Source organism: Mobula birostris, chromosome 3, assembly GCF_030028105.1.
Source record: "Mobula birostris isolate sMobBir1 chromosome 3, sMobBir1.hap1, whole genome shotgun sequence".
Classification (NCBI taxonomy): domain Eukaryota; kingdom Metazoa; phylum Chordata; class Chondrichthyes; order Myliobatiformes; family Myliobatidae; genus Mobula; species Mobula birostris.
This window is the reverse complement of record NC_092372.1, coordinates 10106082-10131140: the sequence shown is the minus strand read 5'-3', so window position 1 is coordinate 10131140 and position 25059 is coordinate 10106082. Positions and strand designations below refer to the sequence as shown.

Sequence of the window (25059 nt, the reverse complement as noted above, 5' to 3'; positions counted from 1 at the left end):
TGTAAAAAACAGAAATAAAGCATTCAGGCTAGTTAAAAGAACCCATAATATGCAGCATTTGATTCAATATAAGAAAGCACAGGCAGTGATGAAAAGAACTATACATCAAGCTAAAAGGGCAAGTTGGAGGAGTTTTTGCAACAAAATAGGAAGAACAACACCTGTGGGAGAGGTATGGGGAATGATTAAGAGGATGGGGGGAGACAGAAGGGAATGGGAATATCCAGTAATGATATCTCAGGAGGAAACAGCAGTCTCCAGTAGGGATAAGGCTGAGATCATGGCCAAGTCGTTTGTACAGTTCAGAAAATTTGACTGAAGAAGGGAGAAGGAGAAGGGAAAGAACAATGAATCAACACCTAGGTGTGTTAAACAGGAGGGAAGAAACAGATGATATAATTGATGATCCATTTACGTTGGCAGAAATGGTGAGAGCAATAAAGAGGTCAAGACCAGACTCCCCAGGGAAAGACCTGCTATGCTATGTTATGCTAAAAAATCTAGGAGAAGGAGCGCTCTTGAAGTTGCTGCATTTTTATAAGGAGGGCAGATTACCAAGTGCATGGAAAGAAGCAGTAGTAATTCCAATAAGGAAACCTGGCAAGGATCTGTCAAAACCCACTAGCTACAGACCAATAGCATTAACATCAAATATATGTAAGATAATGGAAAGGATGATAACAGAAAGGTTATTGTATAAGCTTGAGAAGAGAGGAATGCTGGCAAGTTATCAGAGTGGCTTTAGGAAGGGAAGGAATTCCATGGACTCGGTGATAAGGTTAGAGACTGAAATAAGAAAGGCCCAGGCAAATAAAGAGTCAGTAGTTGCAGTGTTTTTTGACATTGAAAAAGCCTATGATATGATGTGGAAGGAAGAATTGTTAATTAAACTGCACAAGATGGGGGTTGGTGGGAGAGTTTTTAATTGGATTAAAGATTTTTTGTTTGGTAGAAAAATTCAAGTTCGGATTGGGTCAGAATTATCAAAACAGTACATAGTGGGAAATGGCACACCTCAAGGTAGTGTGATTAGCCCGTTACTTTTCATCATTATGATCAATGATGTCTTCACAAAGGTACCAGTGGATATAGGTAGGTCACTGTTTGCGGATGATGGGGCCTTGTGGAAAAGAGGCAGAAACATGGAGCATATAATCAGGAAACTACAAGGAGCAATTGATGAAGTGGTGGAGTGGGGTTATGATTGGGGATGTAGATTTTCAGTAGAAAAAACTCAAACTGTATTTTTCACCAGGAAAAGAATTGAGGTAGGGAAGAGGTTAAGGATGTATGGGATTGAATTAGAAAGGGTTGGATCGTTTAAATTTCTGGGAGTTATATTTGATTCACGATTAACATGGGCAGAACATATCATTAAAGTTGAGGAGAAATGTAAAAAAGTAATAAATGTGATGAGATGTTTGACTGGTAGGGAATGGGGAGCAAGTTGTTCAGCGTTGAAGAGAATGTATGTGGCTTTAGTAAGATCTGTGTTGGACTATGGAAATATAGTATAGGGATCAGCAGCTAGGTCTCTTATAAGGAAACTGGATGTGATTCAGGCTCAGGCTTTGAGAGTGTGCAGTGGGGCTTTTAAAACATCACCAGTATCAGCCCTACAGCTAGAAATGGGAGTAAAGCCTTTGGAACTAAGAAGGATGCAATTGATGGCAAACTACTGGGCTAATTTGCAGGGACACAATGATTCTCACCCTGCAAAAGGAATATTGCAGGAGTGCTGGGAAAATGGGAGGTTTCAGAGAGATAACTTTAGTGGGGTAGGGAATGATATTGCTAAAGAATGTGGAGTGTTTGATCTAAGGATAAGTCCTTCAGTAGTTTATCCGATTGTAGCTCCATGGAAGCTTGTATGGCCTACCATAGACTGGCATTTGTTAGAGGTAAAAAGGAAAGGAAAATATAAAACTGATTTGGTGCGTGCATTTAACTGTCATGTGATGGAAAAATATAGTGATTATACTCAGATTTATATGGATGGTGCTAAGGAACCTGAAACAGGAGTGACAGGGTTTGGGGTGGCTATACCAGCAAAAGAAATTGGATTCAGCAGGAGAACATCTAATAAATTAGGGGTGTATACAGTGGAGATGCTGGCCGTGCTGGTTGCGTCAAAGTATTGATATGCTCAGATTCATCCTCAGTTCTAGCAAGTTTGAGGTCTTTTCACTCAAACAGTCGGCAAGATGTACTTAATGAAGTCCTTCAGTCAGTCACAAGAATTGCAAATCAGGGAGGTCAGATAAAATTTTTATGGGTTCCAGCACATGTAGGGTGAAGGAGAATGAGAGGGTGGATGAGTTGGCAAAGAGGGTGTTAAAGAAAGAAAATATAGAAATGCACATTAGTATCAGTAAAGCAGAGGTTAAGTGTGTAATCTGGGAAAAAGTCAACCGAATGTGGCAAGAAAGGTGGGACAGGGAGGGGAAAGGGAGGCATTTATATCAAATACAAAAGAGTGTTGAAGGTACTAGGGTAGGTAGTGGATACAGAAGAGAGGAAACTGTGTGGACTAGGTTAAGGCTGGGGCACTGTGCATTAAACAAAACATTGAAAATGATAGGGAAACAGCAGACAGGATTATGTGAGGAATGTCAGGAAGAAGAATCAGTAGAACATGTAGTTCTGAGTTGCAGGAAGTATGGGATACAGAGAGAGATGATGATAATTAATCTAAGGGAATTGGGGGTGCAGGAATTCACATTAAAAGGGTTGCAGGGCATGGGTGAGAAAGCACTGGTCAGGGTATTTTTAGCTTTCTTAAGGGGTACAAGGGTTTTTATAGGATATGATGAATAAGCAGGAGTAGGGTACTAGGATGGCCAAAGATGAGAGGATAAAATGTAGGTTAGGGTATATATGTGTGTATGATTGGGTGAAGGAATTTGGAATGTAAGTCTATTGCACACTGCGGAGCAGAAGGTGGCGGTAATGCACCATTAAGCTGGGTGCCAACCAAGGTAAAACAAGAAGAAGGCAGAGAAGAAGAAGACCAGAGGCAGAACAACCACCCTTAGCAGCATGGCTGGAGGATGGTTTGCTGATCAGGGGGCTGGTGTAGACACAGACTCATTATGGGCTACAGATTTTGCTGTTCCTCAGACAGTGATGTTGAAATTTTCCTCATCTCTAAGTGACAAACCTGTTTTTTGGATTGATATGCTCACAATTGTTCTCAACGAAGTGGCGCTGATCAAGTCAGGGCCTGGTGGATTCAAACCTACAACCTAGCTGCACCATAATAAGCCTAAAAGTTTTATCTTGAATTCTGGAATTCTTCCCTCCATGGGATTTTATTGTGGCCTCAAATACTTTTCCCTAACTGCACCTTCCATATCAGAAAACAGTGAGACGGATGTGGAGGAGAACACATGTTTCAACTGGCTGAAGGTGCTGAGAGATGTTGAGTTAGAGATGGAGAGAATGAGGACAGAGAAGAACATGGAGTATCTGTGGGGAATTCATTGTAGCAGTACCACAATGGCCTCTTCCTGAGAATCAGGAACCTGGTCCTTGGTGGGACTTCATCCCACCCGTGACTGACTTTCCTGAACTAAATCTTCCACATCAAAACTCTGCAGAGCAGAGAGACAGACATGAAGAGTAGTTAGAGTTGTCTGAAGGTGAAAGAAGAAACTGCACAAAATGGAGAGACTCCCTGAGATAGAGAGAACTCCAGCAACAGTGATACAAAGTTCTAATTCCTTCCATTCCTTCAGGGGGCAATGATTAGAGTGATTATCCTTGGGAGAGATGATAAATTAGTTGTTGGGATTTGGAGGTGAACTCTGAGTAAACATGGGTAATTACTATGTGGGGCCCACTGTTTTTGTTGATCCTGAGCCTTTGTTAAGGAGCTGATCCCAAGGCCATGTCAACAAAGGCCCTTCAGTGATGTCAGGTCTGAAAATGGTGTCCAATGTTCACTTGCAGATCGGGAAATCCACCACCTTTAATTCTCAGGCAACATTTCACCCTCAGTCTGAATCTAGAAGTGTAAATAGTCTTGTTGTCTTGTAGAGATCTGTTGTTTATCACATGTGTTAACAATTTGGAGGAAAATGTAGGTCAAACAATTATTGAGGCTGTGGATTATACCAAAATTGTTGTGTGGTGAAAGTGAGGGTAGTCAAAAGTCACAATGGTTGGAGACCAGCTGAGAAAGTGGGCCAAGGAATGGCAGGTGGAATGTAACTCGAGGAGTAGTACGTGATAGATTCTGGGAATGTAAACCAGAGGACAATGAACGAGAGGGCCCAGGGAGTGCTGTAGAACAGAGAGACTGAGTATAAGGACAAGGTTTCCTGATAGCGGCGACGCAGGTAGACAGGGTAGTGAAGGAGTGGACAGGTTCTCATGCTGCATAAGTATATGACTCAAAGTGTAATTGGTCCAGTCATTGTCTGGCTTTCTCTTTCTTCTCCCAGAGAGACAAGACTGCTGGAAACCATGGCTTTGGGGTGAGTGCAGGGAAACTGTGTGAGCCGGTGAAAGACCAGTCCATAATATAAGCTCGAGACACCAGATCCCGATTGCAATTCAACTAATGCTCCCCGGGCTGGTCCCTCTGTATCCCATCCATCTCTCAGTGTTAAACTTGACAGTTGCTAACGTTCCCCTCCACAGGTTGACTGAACGTTATCACTTGGGTCCGACTGAGGTGGGAAACCGTCTCTCTCGCAGCGCGACCTTTCCTATCCTGGGGTCTGAGGGTTCACACTTCCACTTCTAAATTTGTTTTCACGTTGTTTTATTTCTAATTTTAATAGTTGCCTTTTCTGTGTGTCGATGGGTGTCGTCCATCACAACAGTGGGATGGGAACCAGTGCAGAGAGACAGAGGGGTGTAAACTGAGGGTAGAAGCAAAAAGTAATAAGGTGAAAAGTAAAAGTGGCAGGCCGGCAAATCCAGGGCAAAAATCAAAAAGGGCCACTTTTCAACATAATTGTATAAGGGCTAAGAGAGTTGTAAAAGCGAGCCTGAAGGCTTTGTGTGTCAATGCAAGGAGCATGAATTAAAAGTGAAGATTGTTATTAATGAATGTGATATAGTTGAGATCACAGAGACATGGCTCCAGGGTGACCAAGGATGGAAGCTCAACATTCAGGGATATTCAATATTCAGGAGGGATAGACATGAAAGAAAAGGAGGTGGGGTAGCATTGCTGTTTAGAGAGGAGATTAACGCAATAGAAAGGAAGGACATTAGCCGGGAGGATGTGGAATCGATATGGGTAGAGCTGCATAACACTAAAGGGCATAAAATGCTGGTGGGTGTTGGGTACAAGCCACCTAACAATAGTAGTGAGGTCGGAGATGGTATTAAACAGGAAATTAGAAATGTGTGCAATAAAGGAACAGCAGTTATAATGGGTGACTTCAATCTACGTATAGATTGGGTGAACCAAATTGGTAAGGGTGCCGAGGAAGAGGATTTCTTGGAATGTGTGCGGGATGGTTTTTTGAACCAACATGTCGAGGAACCAACTAGAGAGCAGGCTATTCTAGACTGGGTATTGAGCAATGAGGAAGGGTTAATTAGCAATCTTGTCGTGAGAGGCCCCTTGGGTAAGTGTGACCATAATATGGTGGAATTCTTCATTAAGATGGAGAGTGACATAGCTAATTCAGAAACAAAGGTTCTGAACTTAAAGAAGGGTATCTTTGAAGGTATGAGAAGTGAATTAGCTAAGATAGACTGGCAAATGAAACTTAAAGGGTTGACGGTGGATGTGCAATGGCAAGCATTTAAAGATCACATGGATGAACTACAACAATTGTTCATCCCAGTTTGGCAAAAGAATAAATCAAGGAAGGTAGTGCACCCGTGGCTGACAAGGGAAATTAGGGATAGTATCAATTCCAAAGAAGAAGCATACAAATTAGCCAGAAAAAGTGGCTCACCTGAGGCCTGGGAGAAATTCAGAGTTCAGCAGAGGAGGACAAAGGGCTTAATTAGGAAGGGGACAAAGGATTATGAGAGAAAACTGGCAGGGAACATAAAAACTGACTGTAAAAGCTTTTATAGATATGTGAAAAGAAAAAGATTGGTTAAGACAGATGTAGGTCCCCTACAGACAGAAACAGGTAAATTGATTATGGGGAGCAAGGACATGGCAGACCAATTGAATAATTACTTTGGTTCTGTCTTCACTAAGGAGGACATAAATAATCTTCCAGAAATAGTAGGGGACAGAGGGTCCAGTGAGATGGAGGAACTGAGGGAAATACATGTTAGTAGGGAAGTGGTGTGAGGTAAATTGAAGGGATTAAAGGCAGATTATTCCCCAGGGCCAGATGGTCTGCATCCCAGAGTGCTTAAGGAAGTAGCCCAAGAAATAGTGGATGCATTAGTGATAATTTTTCAAAACTACTCTTTAGATTCTGGACTAGTTCCTGAGGATTGGAGGGTGGCTAATGTAACCCCACTTTTTAAAAAAGGAGGGAGAGAGAAACTGGGGAATTATAGACAGGTTAGCCTAACATCGGTGGTGGGGAAAGTGCTAGAGTCAGTTATCAAAGGTGTGATAACAGCACATTTGGAAAGCGGTGAAATCATTGGACAAAGTCAGCATGGATTTGTGAAAGGAAAATCATGTCTGACGAATCTCATTGAATTTTCTGAGGATGTAACTAGTAAAGTGGATAGGAGAGAACCAGTGGATGTGGTATATTTGGATTTTCAAAAGGCTTTTGACAAGGTCCCACACAGGAGATTAGTGTGCAAACTTAAAGCACACGGTATTGGGGGTAAGGTATTGATGTGGATAGAGAATTGGTTGGCAGACAGGAGCAAAGAGTGAGAATAAACGGGACCTTTTCAGAATGGCAGGCAGTGACTAGTGGGGTACCGCAAGGCTCAGTGCTGGGACCCCAGTTGTTTACAATATATATTAATGACTCGGATGAGGGAATTAAATGCAGCATCTCCAAGTTTGCGGATGACACGAAGCTGGGCGGCAGTGTTAGCTGTGAGGAGGACGCTAAGAGGATGCAGGGTGACTTGGATAGGTTAGGTGAGTGGGCAAATTCATGGCAGATGCAATTTAATGTGGATAAATGTGAGGTTATCCACTTTGGTGGCAAAAACAGGAAAACAGATTATTATCTGAATTCTGGCCGATTAGGAAAAGGGGAGGTGCAACGAGACCTGGGTGTCATTATACACCAGTCATGGAAAGTGGGCATGCAGGTACAGCAGGCGGTGAAAAAGGCGAATGGTATGCTGGCATTTATAGCAAGAGGATTCGAGTACAGGAGCAGGGAGGTACTACTGCAGTTGTACAAGGCCTTGGTGAGACCACACCTAGAGTATTGTGTGCAGTTTTGGTCCCCTAATCTGAGGAAAGACATCCTTGCCATAGAGGGAGTACAAAGAAGGTTCACCGGATTGATTCCTGGGATGGCAGGACTTTCAAATGAAGAAAGACTGGATGAACTAGGCTTATACTCATTGGAATTTAGAAGATTGAGGGGGTATCTTATTGAAACATATAAAATCCTAAAGGGATTGGACAGGCTAGATGCAGGAAGATTGTTCCCGATATTGGAGAAGTCCAGAACGAGGGGCACAGTTTGAGGATAAAGGGAAGCCTTTTAGGACCGAGATTAGGAAAAACTTCTTCACACAGAGAGTGGTGAATCTGTGGAATTCTCTGCCACAGGAAAGAGCTGAGGCCAGTTCATTGGCTATATTTAAGAGGGAGTTAGATATGGCCCTTGTGGCTAAAGGGATCAAGGGGTATGGAGGGAAGGCTGGTACAGGGTTCTGAGTTGGATGATCAGCCATGATCATACTGAATGGCAGTGCAGGCTCGAAGGGCCGAATGGCCTACTCCTGCACCTATCTTCTATGTTTCCATGTTCGTCCCGAGCAGCCCTGCCTGAAGTTGTTTAGTCTGAATGTTTTTTGGTGAAATTCTCCTCCAGGAATGATCTTCATGTCCCATCTCCATGTCCCTGCATCAGCATTAGGAACCAAACCTGCTCCAACACCAGGCTCAACTCGGCATTGTTTGACATGACCACACTGGCACTGGAGAGGGCCCAGTCCATGTGGTCAACCAATGGCGGCTGGGGGCTCCATCATGACACTGTGGCAAACAGAGTCTCCGAGGATTCCCCGGTTGTTCCACCCAGTGGTGCAGAGTGGGAGGGGCAGGTTAAGATCACTCGGCAACCAGTCACTGTCCTCCCAGGCCACACCATCGGGTAAACCCTGGTACACACTGGTACCAAGATCTCCCAGAATAGAGGGAGGATCTTCGTCTGACACCAGCAGGCTCTGAGGAGTCTGCCCACTGGTAGAAACATAGAAACATAGAAAATAGGTGCAGGGGTAGGCCATTCAGCCCTTCGAGCCTGCACTGCCATTCAGCCCTTCGAGCCTGCACTGCCATTCAGTATGATCATGGCTGATCATCCAACTCAGAACCCTGTACCAGCCTTCCCTCCATACCCCTTGATCCCTTTAGCCACAAGGGCCATATCTAACTCCCTCTTGAATATAGCCAATGAACTGGCCTCAGCTGTTTCCTGTGGCAGAGAATTCCACAGATTCACCACTCTCTGTGTGAAGAAGTTTTTCCTCATCTCGGTCCTAAAAGGCTTCCCTTTAACCTCAAACTGTGCCCCTCGTTCTGGACTTCCCCAACATCGGGAACAATCTTCCTGCATCTAGTCTGTCCAATCCCTTTAGGATTTTATACGTTTCAATAAGATCCCCCCCAGTCTTCTAAATTCCAACGAGTATAAGCCTAGTTCATCCAGTCTTTCATCATTTGAAAGTCCTGCCATCCCAGGAATCAATCTGGTGAACCTTCTTTGTACTCCCTCTATGGCAAGGATGTCTTTCCTCAGATTAGGGGACCAAAACTACACACAATACTCCAGGTGCGGTCTCACCAAGGTCTTGTACAACTGCAGTAGTACCTCCTTGCTCCTGTACTCGAATCCTCTTGCTATAAATGCCAGCATACCATTCGCCTTTTTCACCGCCTGCTGTACCTGCATGCCCACTTTCAATGACTGGTGTATAATGACACCCAGGTCTCATTATACATTCTGGTGCCAGAATCAGGCCGATTCTTTCAAGTGCTGACAGCTACTGTTGGTGTGTCCTTCACCAGGGGCAAACATCATATTCTCTGGTGGCACCAAACCAGCCCCGGGATCCTGGTATCCCGAGCTCCTTGGGGAAAGTTCCCTCTTGGACTCCACCCAACCTGAGTGCACATGTCGTAGGTGGGTTGGGCCGTGGAGAAGACAGTCACAGGTCTCGATTGGCCCTTTATGTGACTCCCCCGTGGACCCACCCATAGCCACTCTCCACAATTCTCCTGGAGGGATCTGAGTTCCTAGGGTGGCACACCCAAGGAGTAGCAGGGGCTCACGGCAAGGGTTGAACACTTTCAGCCCCTGTATTCATGAGCTCAGACCTGGATAGCCCCCCTCATCCCTGCTCCGAGAGATTCCCTTTCAACCTTCCCTCCCTGCTGGTTCACCCAAAGGAAGCTTTCCGAGGGCCCCCCACCCCCGGCCTTCGGAAGCCCAGTGGGAGTCGGAGTCTGAGTCAGTCAGGACCTCCTGTTGTTTTGGCTGATGTACTGAACACAAGGGTGATCTCAGTCTGGAACTGAGGGTCTGCAAGTCTCTCCATTCACTCCTCCCTCCACCCCTACATCCCCTCCAATCCGCACCCTCCATTCACCCTCCACCCCTACGTCCCCTCCAATCTGCACCCTCCATTCACCCCCTCCACCCCTACGCCCCCCCCACCCCTGCGTCCCCTACAATCCGCACCCTCCATTCACCCCCTCCACCCCTATGTCCCCTCCACCCCTGCGTCCCCTCCAATATGCACCCTCCATTCACCCCCTCCACCCCTACGTCCCCCCCGCCCCTATGTTCCCTCCAATCTGCGCCCTCCTGCAGCTCTGGTCTTGCAGGTAAGTTGAGGAGGCAATTGCTACCAGAGTGATGACCACCTTCCGAGAGCACCCACTGGGCAGCAGGCTGTGGGAGTCACGGTGAAGTAACAAGGTCACAGTCACAGACATAGAGATATACACTCCAACTATGCACAAACACACACATACACATAGAGACACGTACACACCACGTACAGCAAATACACTCAGACACGTAGACACATACACACCACGTACAGCAAATACACTCACACACATAGACACATACACACCACATACAGCAAACACACACTCACACATAGAGACACATACACACCACGTACAGCAAACACACACACACACACACACACATATATATATACGTAAACAGAGAAATGGACACACACAGATAATCACTAGGCATGTTTACCCAAGTTATAAATCCCATGAAAATAATCTTTTCTCAGCAGCACAGTTGGTTGGTTACTGTCACGTACTGAGACACATTGAACACTTTGTCTTGCATACCGTTCATACAGATAAAATCATTACACAGTGTGTTGTAAACAAAGTAAACCATCGACAATGCAGAATGAAGCTACAGAAAAAGTGCAGTGCAGGTAAATGATAAAGTGCAAGATCACAACGACTTAGATATTGAAGCCAAGAGACCAGTTTATCGAAGAAGAGGTCTGTTCAAGAATCTGATAACAGTGGTAGAGAAGCTGTTCTTGAGGCTGATGGTATGTGCTTTCAGGCTTCTGTAATTTTTGTCCGAAGTGAACGGGGAAAAAAGAGATTGTCCAGGGGTGGGTGCGATCTTTGATTATGCTGCCTGTTAGACAGAGTCCATAGAGAGGAGGCAGGTTTCGATAATGTGCTAAGCTGTGTCCAAAACTCTGCAGTTTCTGTGGTTACGTGCAGCGCAGTTACAAAACCAAGTGATTTGCTTTCCACTGAGCATTGATAACAAGACTGAGAGAGAAAAACAAATGCACCACAGAGAAGAGGGAATGGCACAGCTGGTGGGGATCCTGGTACCAGACTGAATCTGAGAAGACCACATGGTCTGCCATGATTCCTGTACAAAGAGGACGAGTTACACCTGAACCCAGGGGGGCCCCATATACTCGCAGGCAGCTTTGCTAGAGCTATCGGGGAGGGTTTACACTAAGTTGGCAGGGGGATGGAAACCAGAGTGATAGGGCTAAGGATTGAGCATCTGGTATACTGTGCAAGTCGATACAGTGTGCAGTGAGACAAAGGAAGGACAGGCAGGTAACAGGACAACATTGCAGTTAGTGGGATGTGTTGAAGTGGAACATGGGGGCAAAATCGAAAAGGGTGATGAATACAGGACTGAAGGGGCTATATTTGAATGCATGCAGTATATTGTTTCCACTCTCCTGCCTTCACTCCATAAACTTTGATGCCCAGATTAATCAAGAATCTATCAACCTCTGCCTTAAGTAAACCCATTGAGACCATAAGACCACAAAACATAGGAGCAGAATTACTCAACTTCATACACCTGCCTTCTCACTATATCCTTTGGTGCCCTGACCGATCAGGAAACTATCAACTACTGCCTTAATTATACCCACTGACTTGGCCTCCACCACCGTCTGTGCCAGAGCATTCCACAGATTCACAACACTTGGGCTAAAAAATTCCTCCTTACCTCTATTCTAAAATCTCTGTTACCTCAATTTTGAGGCTGTGCCCTCTAGTTCTGAATACCCCTAACATAGTAAGCATCCTCTCCACATCTACTCTATCTAGTCCTTTCAACATTTGATAGGTTTCAAAGCGATCCCCCGCGTTCTTCTAAGTTCCGATGAGTACAGGCCCAGAGCTGCCAAGTGCTCCTCATATGTTAACCCCTTCATTCCCCGGAATCATCTTTGTAATCCTCCTCTAGCCTCTCTCCAATGACAACGCAACCTTTCTGAGATATGGGGCCCAAAACTCTTGACAATACTCCAAGAGCGGCCTATTTTGTGTCTTAAAAAGCCTCAGCATTATCTCCTTGCTTTTATATTCTATTCCCTTGAAATAAATGCTAACATTGCATTTGCCCTCTTCACCAGAGACCACTGTAAATTAACCTTCTGGGAGTCTTGCATGAGGACCCCTAAGTCCCTCTGCATCTCTGATGTTTGAACCTTCTCCCCATTTAAATAATGGTCCACACTACTGTTCCTTTTATCAAAATATATTATCATAATCTCCCAGCACTACTCTGTCTGCCAACTTTTTGCCCATTCTACCAATAACTTGGCCTGCACAGCCGTCTGTGCCAATGAATTTCGCAGATACACCACCTGGCTATAGAAAATTTTCCTCACCTTTGTTTCAAATAGGCGTTTTGGTCCTCAACTCCCCCACTATAGGAAACATCCTCTCCATATCCACTTTATCCGGACTTTTCAATGTTCGGTAGGTTTCAGTGAGATTCTCCCTCATTCTTCCAAACTCCAGTGAGTACAGTCCCAGAGCCATCAAAAGCTCCTCTTACATTCCCCTCACATTCTTCTTTTGATCCTGGAGTCATTCTCACGAATGTCCTCTAAACTCTCCCCAGTACCTGCACATACTTTTATCAGATAGGGGACCCAAAACTGCTCACAATAATCTGTGCGGACCAACCAATGCCTTATAAAACCTGAGCATTTCATCCTTGCTTTTCTATTCTAGTCCTCTCGAAGTGAATGCTAACATTGCATTTTCCTTCTTAACATTGACTCACCCTGCAAGTTAACCTTTAAGGAATCTTGCATGAGGATTCCCAAATCCTTTCGCACTTCAGATTTTTGAATTTTCTTCCCATTTAAAAAAGCATGACAACACATGCAGGCTGCCCCCATAATATCCCCAGACTATGTTGGTCTTTGACGCAAACAGCTCATTTCACCATGTTTCAATGTTTCAATGTACATGTGATAAATCGAGCTAATATTTATAACATTAAGTTTTGCCTGTTAAAATATTTCCATATGACAAGTTCTTGCTAACATTATTGAATCACAATTAAATTTTTATTCCTTTTTTTATCAGTCTATTCCTTTTATAAAGACATCCATAATCTTCTTGTGTGGCAACACTTGTGGACTGCCCTCAGCACTTCCCTAAATTATGTTGGTTGTTAATTCAAACAAATCTTTTTTTAAAGAAATACGACATGATAACAGGCTCTTCTGGTGCAATGATCCCGCGTGACCAACGAAGCTACTAATCCGTACATCTTTGGAATGTGGCAGGAAACTAGAGCACCCAGGGGGGAGCTCACGTGCTCATGAGGAGATGTACAACCTGTTACAAATTGAATTGAAACTAGGTCACTGGTGCTGTAATAGCTTTACACTACCGCTATGTTACTGTGCTGTCCCTGACTGCGTGTTTCGATGTCAATGTGATGTATTTCAATGTACAAGTATAAATAAATTAATCTGAATCTATAGAAGCAATGTTCAGATGACATTTACCTAGGTTTTCAATAGAAAAGTATCGCTGTTTGCTGTCGACTTGCACCGTCTCAGCGTAGGGACTGCCCACTCCGTAACCGATGATGTAACCTCGGACTGCTATGTTAGGGTTTAATGGTGGCGTCCAGCTCATCACAATGCTCGTTGTCAGAGGTCTGACATGAAGAGAACTTGGCTGGTCAGGAACCTGGGATTCTGTCATAGACAGCAGAAAAACTTTTATTAGCAAATGTAATTTACAAATTCATCTTTCAACATTGCCAAAAGCGAGGTGGCAGATTCTTTGACCACTGTTGTTTGATACAGCAGAAGTCTTTCATAACTTTTATTTTTTTATTTTAAAGGCACAGCGTGTTCAGAAGCCCTTCCAGTCCAACAAGCCCATGCCGCTTAGTTACACCCATGTGACCAACTGAGATCCACAATGGCGCTGGCAACACATGGTGACATTTTTGTGAGCAGCTCTCGAAACCTACTAACCTGTGCACCTTTGGAGAGTGGGATGAAACTGAAACACACACAAGATCATGGGGAGAATGTAGAAACTTGTTACCTACTGCAGCAAGTTTGAACCTGGGATGCAGCACTTTGATAGCATTGCAGTAACTGTTGCTTCCATTGCACTCAATACACATGGTCATTTCAAGACAGGCTTAGTACAAAGTTCAAAGTACATATATGTCACCATATACAACCCTGAATTTCATTTTCTTGCAGGCAAGTCAATCTATGGAATAATAACCATAACAAAATCAAAGGAAGACCACATCAACTTGGGCATTCAACCAGTGTGCAAAAGAAATCAACCTGCGTAAATACAAAAAGAAAGAAATCATAATAATAATAAATAAATCAGCAATAAATATCAAGAACATGAGATGAAGACTCCTGAAAAGTGTGTCCATAGGTTATGGAAACAGTTCAGTGATGGGGTGAGTGAAGATGAGCGATGTTATTCCTTTGGTTCAAGAACCTGATGGCCGAGGGGTAATAACTGTTCCTGTGCCTGGTGGTGTGAGTCCTGAGGCCCCAGTACCTTCTTCCTGATGGCAGCAGCGAGAACAGTGCATGTCCTGCGTGGTGGGTTCCCTGATGATGGATACTGCTTTCCTGTGACAACCCCAAGTAGATCTGCTCAGTGGTGGGGAGGGCTTTACCCGTGATGGACTGGGCTATATTCACTACTTTTTATGATAAAAACATGGATTTTATGCCTGAGTGTGTCTCAGGATATTTCATGCCATGATTATTTTACAATGCAGTAGAAACATAAAATGTAGAGAAACTGAACACAACATAAAAACAGGCCAATTGGTCTATCTAGTCCATGCTTGACCTAGTTTTCTGTTTAGTCGCATTTACCTGTACCTAGACCGTAGCCTTCAATATCACTGTCATCCGCTACCTATCTAAACTTCTCTTAAATGTGACGGTTGAACCTGCTTCCACCACTTTCGCTGGCATCTCGTTCCACACTTGCACCACCATCCGAGTGAAGGATTCTCCCTCAGCTTCCTCTTAAATTTTACCTTTCACCCTAACTCTAAGGTCTCTAGTTCTAATCTCACCCAGTTTAAGGAGAAAAAGCCTGCATGCATTCACCCTATTTACTGTATGTCCCATTCAAATGATCTGTACCCCAAGTTACTATATATAGACTTACCATAGTGCCATTCAATATCAGATAGCTCAAATAAAAGTCTAAGTGTAGTAAAGCATGTATATGTTACCATTCACTACTTTGAGATTCATTTTCTTGCAGACATTCACAGGAAAATAAAGAAATCACAATCAGAATCAGGTTTAATATCATTGGCGTATGTGGTGAAACTTGTTGTTTTGAGACTGCAGTACATTGAAGTCATTTGTTCGTTATGTGCCGTATAGTATCACTATGATTGTACTTGGCAAATTTTTCTTCAGAACTGGCTTGCCATTGCCTTTTTCTGAGCAGTGCTTTTTCAAGATGGTGACCCCAGCCATTATCAATATGTTTCAGAGATTGCCTGCCTGGCATCAATGGTTGAATAAACAGGACTTGTGATTTGCACCAGCCGCTCGTATGATCACCTACCACCTGCTTCTATGACTTCACGTGAAATTACAATCTCTTGTAATTTATAGTTTTTATTATTGTTATTATTATCATGGAACATAGTAATTAAAGCTATACATTAGAATAAGAAATAGAGTGCCTATCAAAAATATTCACCTACCCTTGGAAGTTTTCATGTTTTATTGTTTTACAACATTGAATCACTGGATTTAATTTGGCTTTTTTGACATCAATCAACAGAGGAAGACTCGTCTGTGTCAAAGTGAAAACAATCTCTACAAAATGATCTAAATTAATTACAGAACACAAAATAATTGAATGCATAATTATTCACTCCCTTCAAGTCTGTATTTAGTAGATCCACCTTTGATAGCAATTGCAGCTTTGAGTCTGTGTGGATAGGTCTCTACCTGCTTTGCATATCTGCAATTTCCCCCCATTCTTCTTTACAAAACTGCTCAAGCTCTGCAAGACTACATGAGGACCCCTTTCAAGTCCAGCCGCAAATTCTCAGTTGAATTGAGGTCTGAACGCTGACTTGGCCACTCCAAGACATTAACTTTGTTTTTAAGCTGTTCTTGTGTACCCTTGGCTTTATGCTTGGGGTCACTGTCTTTCTGGAAAACAAATCTTTTCTCAAGTCACAATTCTCTTGTAGACTGCATCAGGTTTTCCTCCAGGATTTCCCTGTATTTTGCTACATCCATTTTATCCTCTACCTTCACAAGCCTTCCAGGGCCTGTTGCAGTGAAGCATCTCCAAACATGACGCAGCCACCACCATGCTTTATGGTAGAAATGGTGTGTTTTGATGATGTGCAGTGTTTGGCTTATGTTTGGTCTGATGGACAAAGAGCTTAATTTTGGTTCTATCAGATCGTACGACTTTCTTCCAGTTGACTTCAGAGTCTCCCACATAACTTCTAGCAAACTCTAGCCGAGATTTCATATGAGTTTTTTTCAACAGTGGCTTTTTCTTTGCCACTCCTCCATAAAGCTGTGACTGGTAAAGCACCCAGCAACAGTTGTTGTATACGCTGTCTCTTCCCATCTCAGCCACTGAAATCCTCCAGAGTTGTCATAGGTTTCTTGATGGCCTGCCCCCCTCGTCCCCTTCTTGCATGGTCACTTAGTTTTTGATGGTGGCCTGATTTAGGCAGATTTACAGCTGTGCCATGTTTCTTTCCATTTCTTGATGATTGTCCTAACTGTACTCCAAGGGATATTCAGTGACTTGGAAATATTCTTCTATCTATTTCCTGACTTGTGCTTTTCAATCCTTTTGCAGAGTTGTTTGGAGTGTTTTTTTGACTTCATGGTATAGCTTTTTGCCAGGATACTGACTCACCAGTAGTTGCTCTCGAGGACAAGGTGAGGGATTTCACAGGTATGTTAAGAATAAAAGGATTACAAGGGACAAAATTTGTCCCCTGGAAGACCAGAATGATCATCTATGTGAGGAGCTAAAACAAATATGGGAACTCTTAAATGCATTCTTTGCATCTGTATTTACTCGAGAGATCGATACAGAGTCTATAGAAGTGAGGCAAAGTGGCATCAATTCCATGGAGTCTGTACAGATTACAGAGGAGGAGGTGTTTGCTACCCTGAAGCAAATCAGGGTGAATAAATCCCCAGGACCTGACAAGGTGTTTCCTCGGGCCCTACTGCAGACAAAATGCAGAAATTGCTGGGCCCTAGCAGAGATACTTAAAACATTCTTAGTAAAAAGGAGAGGTACCAGAGGACTGGAGGATAACTAGTGTTGTTCTGCTGTTTAAAAAAGGCTCTAAACAGAAACCAGAACATCTGACATCAATTGTTGGAAAGTCATTGGAAGGTATTCTAAAGGACCAGATATATAAATATTTGAATAGGCATTGCCTGACTAAGGATAGTCAGCATGATTTTGTGTGTGGTAGGACATGAACAACCAATCTTATGGAGTTTTCTGAGGAAGTTACAAAGAAAGCGGATGAAGACAAGGCGGTGGATGTTGTCTATGTGGACTTTAGCAAGGCATTTGACAAGGTCCCGCATGGGAGGCTAGTCAGGAAGGCTCAGTCACTCGGCATTCAGGATGAGGTAGTAAATTAGCTGAGATATTGTCTTTGTGGGAGAGGCCAGAGAGTGGATGTAGAAGGTTGCCTCTTTTTATAATATTTGCACACTGTTAAATATTGTTTATACTCCCTCACAAAATGTTCCTGAGTGTGTTATCTCTTTAGATGCTGAGAAAGCTTTTGATAGAGTAGAATGGCCTTATTTATTTAAGGTGCTTGAAATGTTTAATTTTAGCTCGAAATTTATATCCTGGATTAAATTGTTATATCATTCTCCTGTGGCCTCGGTCCGTACTAACTCTCTAAGTTCACCTTTTTTCCTTCTTTTTCGAGGTACTCGACAAGAGTGTCCTCTTAGTCCTTTATTATTTGATATTGCATTAGAACCTCTTGCAATTGCCATTCGAGAATCTCCAAATATTACTGGGATAACTCAGGGCTTAAAGTCCCATAAAATATCACTCTATGCTGATGACTTACTTTTATATATTTCTAATCCTCAAAAATCCATCCCTGCTGTTTTAGAGCTATTAGCACAATTTGGTCTTTTTTCAGGTTATAAATTAAATCTTAGTAAGAGTGAACTTTCCCCGATTAATAAACAACTTCCCTTATATCATAACTTTCCTTTTAAATTGATTAATAATTATTTTTCATATCTTGGGATTAAAATTACTTGTAAATACAAAGATTTATTTAAGATTAACTTTTTACCCTTAATTGACCATATTATTCAACTTTCATCTAAATGGTTTCCTTTATATTTAACTTTGATTGGTCGTATTAATGCAGTTAAGATGTTTTTTTGGCCAAAATTTTTATATATATTTCAGGCATTACCAATTTTTGTTCCAAAATCTTTTTTTGATAAAGTTGACTCCAAAATTTCTTCATTTATTTGGCAAAATAAAAACCCGAGACTGGGTAAAATACATTTACAGAAAGCTAAGAGAGATGGAGGCTTAGCATTACCTAACTTTAGATTTTATTATTGGGCAATTAATATTCGACATATGAAATTTTGGTTACTTGACCAGGATATACTATCCATTCCTAAATGGGTAGCATTGGAATTACAATCTGTTCAGGGCTATACACTTGGCTCTATTTTAGGTTCCTCTCTTCCTTTTGATTTGAAACACCTTAAACAGGTGTCTAACCCGATAGTTAAATATACCTTACGTATTTGGTTTCAATTCAGAAAATGTTTTGATCTTAACCAATTTGGGCTAGCGATTCCTATTTTAGGTAACATATTTTTTCCTCCCTCTTTTACGGATCGTGCTTTTCAAATTTGGAAGACTAAGGGTATTTCACGGTTTTTGGATTTATTTTTAGATGGTTCCCTTATGTCTTTTGAACAATTATCTAATAAATATAATTTATCAAGAATACATTTTTTTAGATATCTACAAGTTAGATATTTCCTAAGTACTATACTTTCTTCCTTTCCAATGCTTCCTCCTACATACATTTTAGATACTATAATTAACCTTAATCCATGTCAGAAAGGTGCATCGGCTATTATTTATAATATTATTATGAAACTTAGGAAAGCTTCATTTGATAAGATTAGGTCAGATTGGGAACAAGAATTGGGATCTATTCTTTCCGTGGATGACTGAGGGCAGATTTTACAATTAGTCAATACTTCCTCTATCTGTGCTAAACATTCCCTAATTCAAATTAAAGTTGTTCATAGAGCACATATGTCCAAAGATAAATTAGCTCGCTTTTATTCTCATATTAATCCTTTTTATGATAGATGTCTGGGGCAGATAGCCTCTTTAACTCATATGTTTTGGTCTTGTCCTACTCTGGAGACTTTTTGGAGAGACATTTTTAATATTATTTCCAAGGTATTGAATACAGATATCTCTCCTCACCCTATTACTGCTATCTTTGGACTACCTAAAATTTCCAGTAATCTTTCTCCTTCAGCTCGTAGAATGATTGCATTTCTTACGTTAATGGCGAAAAGATGTATCTTACAACATTGGAAAGAGCTTAATGCTCCACCTACCTTTTTTTGGTTTTCTCAGACGATATTATGCTTGAATTTGGAGAAAATTAGAAGCAATCTTTATGACTCTTCATTTAAATTTGAACAGACCTGGAGATCTTTTATTCAATATTTTCATTTAATGTAATATATACCCTTCTTGTTTTTTTTACTGTTTTTAATGGAGGTCGGGATTGAGGACGTGATTTTAAGTTTTTTAACTCTGTTTGGTTTCAAGTTAGCCCATTGCTTTGCTTTGCTTTTAGTTAGTTGCACGGTGGGGTTTCTTTTGGGGTTTTTTTTTCCTTTTCTCTATTGATATATATATAAAAATTAGTATACTATTATGTTACCTTGGTACGTTATGTTTAAATTACATTGTTTGTATCATTTTTTTTGTATTAATATCTCCTGTAATTTTATTATATTCTAACAGTGTATTAGTGCCTATATGGCTTACCTTTTTGTATACTTATTCAATAAAAAGATTTAAAAAAAAAAAAGAAGGTTGCCTTTCTTGACTGAAGGCCTGTGACTAGTGGTGTGCTGCAGGGATTGATGCTGGGTCCTTTGTTGTTTTTCATTTGTATCAATAATCTGGATTATAATGTGGTTAATTGGATCAACAAATTTCTGGATGACACCAAGACTGGGGGTGCAGTGGACAGCGAGGAAGGCTATCGTGGCTTGTAGAGGGATATGCATCAGCTGGAAAATTGGACTGAAAATAACAGATGGAATATACTGCAGACAAGTGCGAGGCTTTGTACTTTGGTAGGAAAAACCAAGGTAGGTTTTGCACAGTGAATGGTAGGACACTGAAGAATATGGTAGAACAAAGGGATCTGGGAATACCAGGTACATAATTTGCTGAAAGTGGTGTCACAGGAAGATGGGGTTGTAAAGAATGTTTCTGGCACATTGGCCTTTATAAATCAATGTACTGAGTACAGAAGATGAGATGTGACATTGAAGTTGTATAAGATGTTGGTGAGGCCTAATTTGGAGTATTGTGTGCAGTTTTGGTCATCTATCTTTTGGAAAGACTTAAACAAGGTTGAAAGAGTACAGAGAAAAGGATGACACCAGATCTGGAGGACCTGAGTTATAAGGAAAGATTAGAGCTGTTAAGGAGGGTTTAAACTAATTTGGTAGGGGGGTGGGAACTGGATTGATAGAGCAGAGGAGGGGGAAAACAGACATAAATCTAAGATAGTGAGCAGTAAAGATGTCAGGAAAGACAGGCAGGTGATGGGGAAAATTTGTAGCCATTGGGATGAGTTGCAGTGAAATCAAAGCGAGAAGTACCAAATACTGGACTTAAGGTGTTGTACTTAAATGCACGCAGCATAAGGAATAAGGTGGATGATCTTGTTGTACAGCTACAGATTGGCAGGTATGATATTGTGGCCATCACTGAGACGTGGCTAAAGGATGCATGTCTCTGGGAGCTGAACGTCCAAGGATACACGGTGTATCGGAAGGTAGGCAGAGGGGGAGGCGTGGCTTTATTGGTAAGAAATGATATTAAATCATTAGAAAGAGGTGATATAGGATCGGAAGGTGCAGAATCTTTATGGGTTGAGCTAAGAAATCGCAGGGGTAAAAGGACCCTGATGGCAGTTATATACAGGCCTCCAAACAGCTGCAGGGATGTGGACTACAAATTACAACAGGAAATAGAAAAGGCTTGTCAGAAGGGCAGTGTTATGATAATTGTGGGGGATTTTAACATGCGAGTGGATTGGGAAAATCAGGTCAGCACTGGATCTCAAGAGAGAGAATTTGTAGAATGTCTGCGAGATGGTTTTTTAGAACAGCTTGCTGTTGAGCCCACTAGGGGATCGGCTGTACTGGATTGGTATTGTGTAATGAACCTGAGGTGATTGGAGAGATTGAGGTGAAGGAACCCTAAGGAGACAGTGATCATAACATGATTGAGTTCACTGTGAAATTTGAAAAAGAGAAGCCAAAATCCGATGTGTCAGTATTTCAGTGGAGTAAAGGAAATTACAGTGGCATGAGACAGGAACTGGCCAAAGTTGACTGGAAAGGGACACTGGCGGGTAGGATGGCAGAGCAGCAGTGGCTGGAGTTTGTGCAAGAAGTGAGGAACATGAAAGACAGGTATATTCCAAAATAGAAGAAATTTTCAAGTGGAAAAAGGATGCAACCGTGGCTGACAAGAGAAGTCAAAACCAAAGTTAAAGCAAAGGAGAGGGCATACAAGGAAGCAAAAATTAGTGGGAAGACAGAGGGTAGTTTTTAAAACCTTACAAAAGGAAACTAGGAAGGTCATTAAGAGGGAAAAGATGAACTATGAAAGGAAGCTAGCAAATAATATCAAAGAGGATACTAAAAGCTTTTTCAAGTATATAAAGAGTAAAAGACAGGTGAGAGTAGATATAGGACTGATAGAAAATGATGTTGGAGAAATTGTAATGGGAGATAAGGAGATGGCGGAGGAACTGAATGAGTATTTTTCATCAGTCTTCACTGAGGAAGACATCTTCTGGGTACCAGACACTCAAGGGTGTCAGGGAAGAGAAGAGTGTGCAGTCACAATTACGACAGAGAAAGTACTCAGGAAGCTGAATAGTCTAGGGGTAGATAAATTTCCTGGACCAGATGGAATGCACCCTCGTGTTCTGAAGGAAGTAGCTGTGGAGATTGCGGAGGCATTAGCAATGATCTTTCAGAAGTCAATAGATTCTGGCATGGTTCCGGAGGACTGGAAGATTGCAAATGTCACTCCGCTATTTAAGAAGTGGGCAAGGAAGCAAAAAGGAAATTATAGACCTGTTAGCTTGACATTGGTGGTTGGGAAGTTGTTGGAGTCGATTGTCAAGGATGAGGTTACGGAGTACTTGGAGGCATATGACAAGATAGGCAGAACTCTGCATGGTTTCCTTAAAGGAAAATCCTGCCTGACAAACCTATTGCAATTTTTTTGAGGAAATTACAAGTAGGCTAGACAAGGGAGATGCAGTGGATGTTGTATATTTGGATTTTCAGAGGGCCTTTGACAAGGTGCCACACATGAGGCTACTTAACAAGATTAGAACCAATGGAATTACGGGAAAGTTACATACGTGGATAGAGCGTTGGCTGATTGGCAGGAAACTGAGAGTGGAAATAAAAGGATCCTATTCTGGTTGGCTGCCGGTTACCAGTGGTGTTCCACAGGGGTCCGTGTTGGGGCCGCTTCTTTTTACGTTGTACATCAACGATTTGGATTATGGAATAGATGGCTTTGTGGCTAAATTTGCTGATGATACGAAGATAGGTGGAGGGGCCGGTAGTGCTGAGGAAACAGGGAGTCTGCAGAGGGATAGATTGGGAGTATGGACAAAGAAGTGGCAAATGAAATACAATGTTGGAAAGTGTGTGGTTATGCACTTTGGCAGAAGAAATAAATGGGCAGACTATTATTTAAATGGGGAGAGAATTCAAAGTTCTGAGATGCAATGGGACCTGGGAGTCATCGTGCAGGATACCCTTAAGGTTAACCTCCAGGCTGACTTGGTGGTGAAGAAAATGAATACAACGTTGACATTCATTTCTAGAGGAATAGAGTATAGGAGCAGGGATATGATGTTGAGGCTCTATAAGGCACTGGTAAGACCTCACTTGGAGTACTGTGGGCAGTTTTGGGCTCCTTCTTTAAGAAAGGATGTGCTGACGTTGGAGAGGGTACAGAGAAGATTCACCAGAATAACTCCGAGAATGAGAGGGTTAACATATGAGGAACGTTTGTCCGCGCTTGGACTGTTTTCCTTGGTGTTTAGAAGAATGGGGGGAGACCTCATAGAAACATTTCGAATGTTAAAAGGCATGGACAGAGTGGATGTGGCAAAATTGTTTCCCATGATGGGGGAGTCTAGTACGAGGGGGCATGACTTAAGGATTGAAGAGCGCCCATTCAGAACAGAGCTGTGAAGAAATTTTTTTAGCCAGAGGGTGGTGAATCTATGGAATTTGTTGCCACGGGTGGCAGTGGAGGCCAAGTCATTGGGTGTATTTAAGGCAGAGATTGATAGGTATCTGAGTAATCAGGGCATCAAAGGTTATGGTGAGAAGGTGGCGGAGTGGGACTAAATGGGAGAATGGATCAGCTCATGATAAAATGGCGGAGCAGACTCGATGGGCCGAATGGCTGACTTCTGCTCCTTTGTCTTATGGTCTAAGATTGAATAGTTTAGGACTGTATTATTTAGAACATAGGAGCTAGAGAAGAGATTTAATGGAGGTGTACAAAATTATGAGGGGTATAGATAGGGTAAATGCAAGTAGGCTCTTTGTACTGAGATTAGGTGGGACTACAACCAGAGGTCATGGGTTAAGGGTGAACGGTGAGAAGTCCCTACATGGATAGTAGGGATATGGCGGGCTGTGGTCCTGGAGTAGGTAGTTTTTTAATGGCTTTGGCATGGACTATTGGGCCGAAGGGCTTGTTTCTGTACTTGAACTTCTCTATGTGATGAACTGGGTTGTGTCCACCACTCTCTGTTCCTGGGCACTGGTGTTTCCATACCTAGCAATGATGCAAGCAATTAGGATGCTCTCCACGTGCATTGACAGACCTTTGAGTGATGATAGGAGTGAGGGAAAAGTATGGCAGCAGTGAAATTATCCATAGTAACACACACAAAATGATGGAGAAATTCAGTAGGTCAGGCAGCATCTATGGAGAGCTGACTTTTCAGGCCGAGACCCTTCATCAGGACTGGAAAGGAAGGGGGAAGAAGGCAGAACAAGAGGTGGGGGAAGGGAAGGAGTACAAGCTCGAGGGTGAAAAGTGAGACCAGGTGACAGGGAAGGTAGGTGGGTGGGGAATGGGGGATGAAATAAGAAGCTGGAGGTGACAGGTGAGAAAAGAGGAACCTGATAGGATAGGAGAGTGAGTCATAGGAGAAATGGAAGGGGCAGGAAAAACTACAGGGAGATGAAAGGCAGGAAAGGAGAAATTAAGGCATCGGAGAAGAGCAGAATGGGAAGTAGAAAAAGATCGAAAGGGTAGGGGGGAAGAAATGAACAGAAGTAGGGGAAATCAATATTCATTTCATCAGCTGGGAGGCTATGCAGACAGATTATGAACTGTTCTTCCTCCAGCTTGGGAATGGCTTCATTGTGGCAATAGAGGAGGCCATGGGCTGACATGTTGGAATGGGAATGGGCAGTGGAATTAAAATGGTTGGCCACTGGGAAATCCTGTCTGTTGCGGTTTTCGGTCTGTTGTGGTGTTGGTTTAGATTATAAATGGTAAGACTCTTGGCAGTGTGGACGATCAGAGAGATCTTGGGGTCTGTGACCATAGTACACTCAAAGCCGCTGTGCAGGGTGACAGTGTTGTCAAGAAGGTGTATGGTGTGTTGGCATTCATCAACTGTGGGACTGAGTTTTTATATAGCTGTAATGTTACAACTATATAAGACCTGGGTCAGATTCCACTTGGAATACTGTGTTCAGTTCTGGTCACCTCGCTACAGGAAGAATGAGGATACTATAGAGAGAGTGCAGAGCAGATTT

The 25059-nt window shown here is 42.5% G+C and overlaps 1 protein-coding gene across 1 annotated transcript in view; it reads right to left on the bottom strand.

Annotated features, from left to right (window-relative positions):
• Positions 1-25059, bottom strand: part of dcc (DCC netrin 1 receptor) — a 1002879-nt gene that overhangs the window by 197786 nt on the left and 780034 nt on the right. Inside the window, exon 15 of the mRNA XM_072252112.1 lies at positions 13411-13605. Coding sequence (XP_072108213.1) covers positions 13411-13605 — 195 coding nt within the window. The remainder of the gene's footprint in view (positions 1-13410; positions 13606-25059) is intronic.